This window comes from Rhincodon typus, chromosome 23 (genome assembly GCF_021869965.1).
Source record: "Rhincodon typus isolate 14 chromosome 23, sRhiTyp1.1, whole genome shotgun sequence".
NCBI lineage: Eukaryota > Metazoa > Chordata > Chondrichthyes > Orectolobiformes > Rhincodontidae > Rhincodon > Rhincodon typus.
In genome coordinates, this window is record NC_063354.1 from 3,386,450 (window position 1) to 3,388,122 (window position 1,673).

Sequence of the window (1,673 nt, forward strand, 5' to 3'; positions counted from 1 at the left end):
CCCTGTCCTGGGAGTGTTTGATGGGGGACAGTGTAGAGGGAGCTTTAGTCTGAGTAGGTGATGGTACTGCTAAATGGGTAGGTGCTAGCTGAGTGGGGGCACGTACTGATTCTGTCTCTGATTTTATCTGCGTGTTGCATTTCAATTCACACTCAGTCTCTTTTTGTAAACATAGGGGTCGGGAGCTGCTCAGATCGTCTGGAAACAAACTCTGTCTCCTGGTGGCGAAGTCTGATTCGGAGATGGCAAGGAAAGTGTTAACATTGAACTGCTAGTCTGAGTGGAGCAGAGATGGTAAATGCTAAAGCCAGTGAGGGACAGTACAGACCCTGCGACTGCCTGGAGGTGCTTGCAGAGAGCAAATATATATTTCAGTATTTAAGTCCAGTTGCCGTGTTGAACTGGGGCATGTCCATTGAGGGGTTAGTGTTAGTACCTGCCCACTCACTGTATCTCTGCCTTTAACCAGTGTGCTGAGCTCGGGAACTCCAGTGGAGTAGGGAGCAGGGTTCCCCAGGATTGTGGAGGGGTCATTCCCTGGGATTGAGGGGTATTTTACAGGATTCCCAATTGGAAGAGCACATGATACTTTGTAACCCCACCCCAATTATAGTATCACTGGCTCCTGTTTACACCCTTCCTTGGACTGTTATTTACCCCCCCTTCCCCACCATCTCCTGTTTACCCCCTGGCTCCTGTTTAACCCCTTCCCCACCGTCTCGTTTATCCCCTGGATCCTGTTTACCCCCATCCCCCACCAGCTCCTGTTTACCCCCCTTCCCCACTGTCTCCTGTTTATCCCCTGGCTCCTGTTTACCCCCATCCCCCACCGTCTCCTGTTTACCCCTCTCCCTCCCCCCCCGGCTCCTGTTTAGCCCCCTCTCCAACCCCCTACATTACCCTGGAGTGCGATGCTGTGCTCGGAGTGAGTTTGTAACAGGGAGGGAGAGGAGATGAGAGTGGGCAGGAGCTCGGAGCTGGTGGGTTTGATTGGAGTTTGGTGCCAATTGTTTGGGAAGAACACTTTAAAAGTTGAAGTTTACCTTGTTTCACATGTTTGTTACTGCCTGCTGTTGATGTTGATGTTGATGTTTAACACTGACACAGATTCTGATAATCCCCAGTCCCCGGCCCCCCATGTATCTAATAAAATGTTATTGTCACGTTACTTGGTGTCAATGGTCATAGAGCATGTTGCAACCAGACAGCACCATGTCGCTCTGCCATGCAGACACTGTAAGCCAAATCCAGATACAAGTCTTTTTATTCTTTATGACATGGTCAAACTCCAAATCCAGAGCAGTTTCTATAGCAACAGATGGCATGCACTATAATCTGATGACTTCAGACTGAAAATTTGAGGACTTGCTTTTCCAACATATTTCACTTTGATTCCTGCTCAGCCTGATTTAACTTCACCAATCAGTTCCACTGTTTGACTTCCTCCTGTTCCCCATGGGTACATAGTGACTCAAACCAGCAGGATGGAAGAAATTCTTTTTCCCTGTTTGTAACTGAGGTTTATCTGACCAGTAAATTACACCACCGAAATGTCGGTCAAACCCACCACTGTCTGCATTCTGAGGAAAGAACCTCTACTCACTGCCCTCTGTACTCTACAGTGCAGAGCTGGCACTGTGCCCCCCTCACAGTGCGGAGCTGGCACTGTGCCC

The 1,673-nt window shown here is 49.1% G+C and overlaps 1 protein-coding gene across 4 annotated transcripts in view; it reads left to right on the forward strand.

Moving 5' to 3' along the window:
* Positions 1 to 1,168, forward strand: part of si:ch73-281f12.4 (Ras-associating and dilute domain-containing protein-like) — an 81,057-nt gene extending 79,889 nt beyond the window's left edge. For 3 of the 4 annotated variants that reach the window (XM_048610979.1, XM_048610980.1, XM_048610981.1), the window contains one exon: positions 176 to 1,168. In XM_048610979.1, coding sequence (XP_048466936.1) covers positions 176 to 275 — 100 coding nt within the window. In that variant the 3' untranslated portion in view covers positions 276 to 1,168. The remainder of the gene's footprint in view (positions 1 to 175) is intronic. The other variant, XR_007264599.1, reaches the window with a different exon arrangement.
* Positions 1,169 to 1,673: the final 505 nt, after the last annotated feature.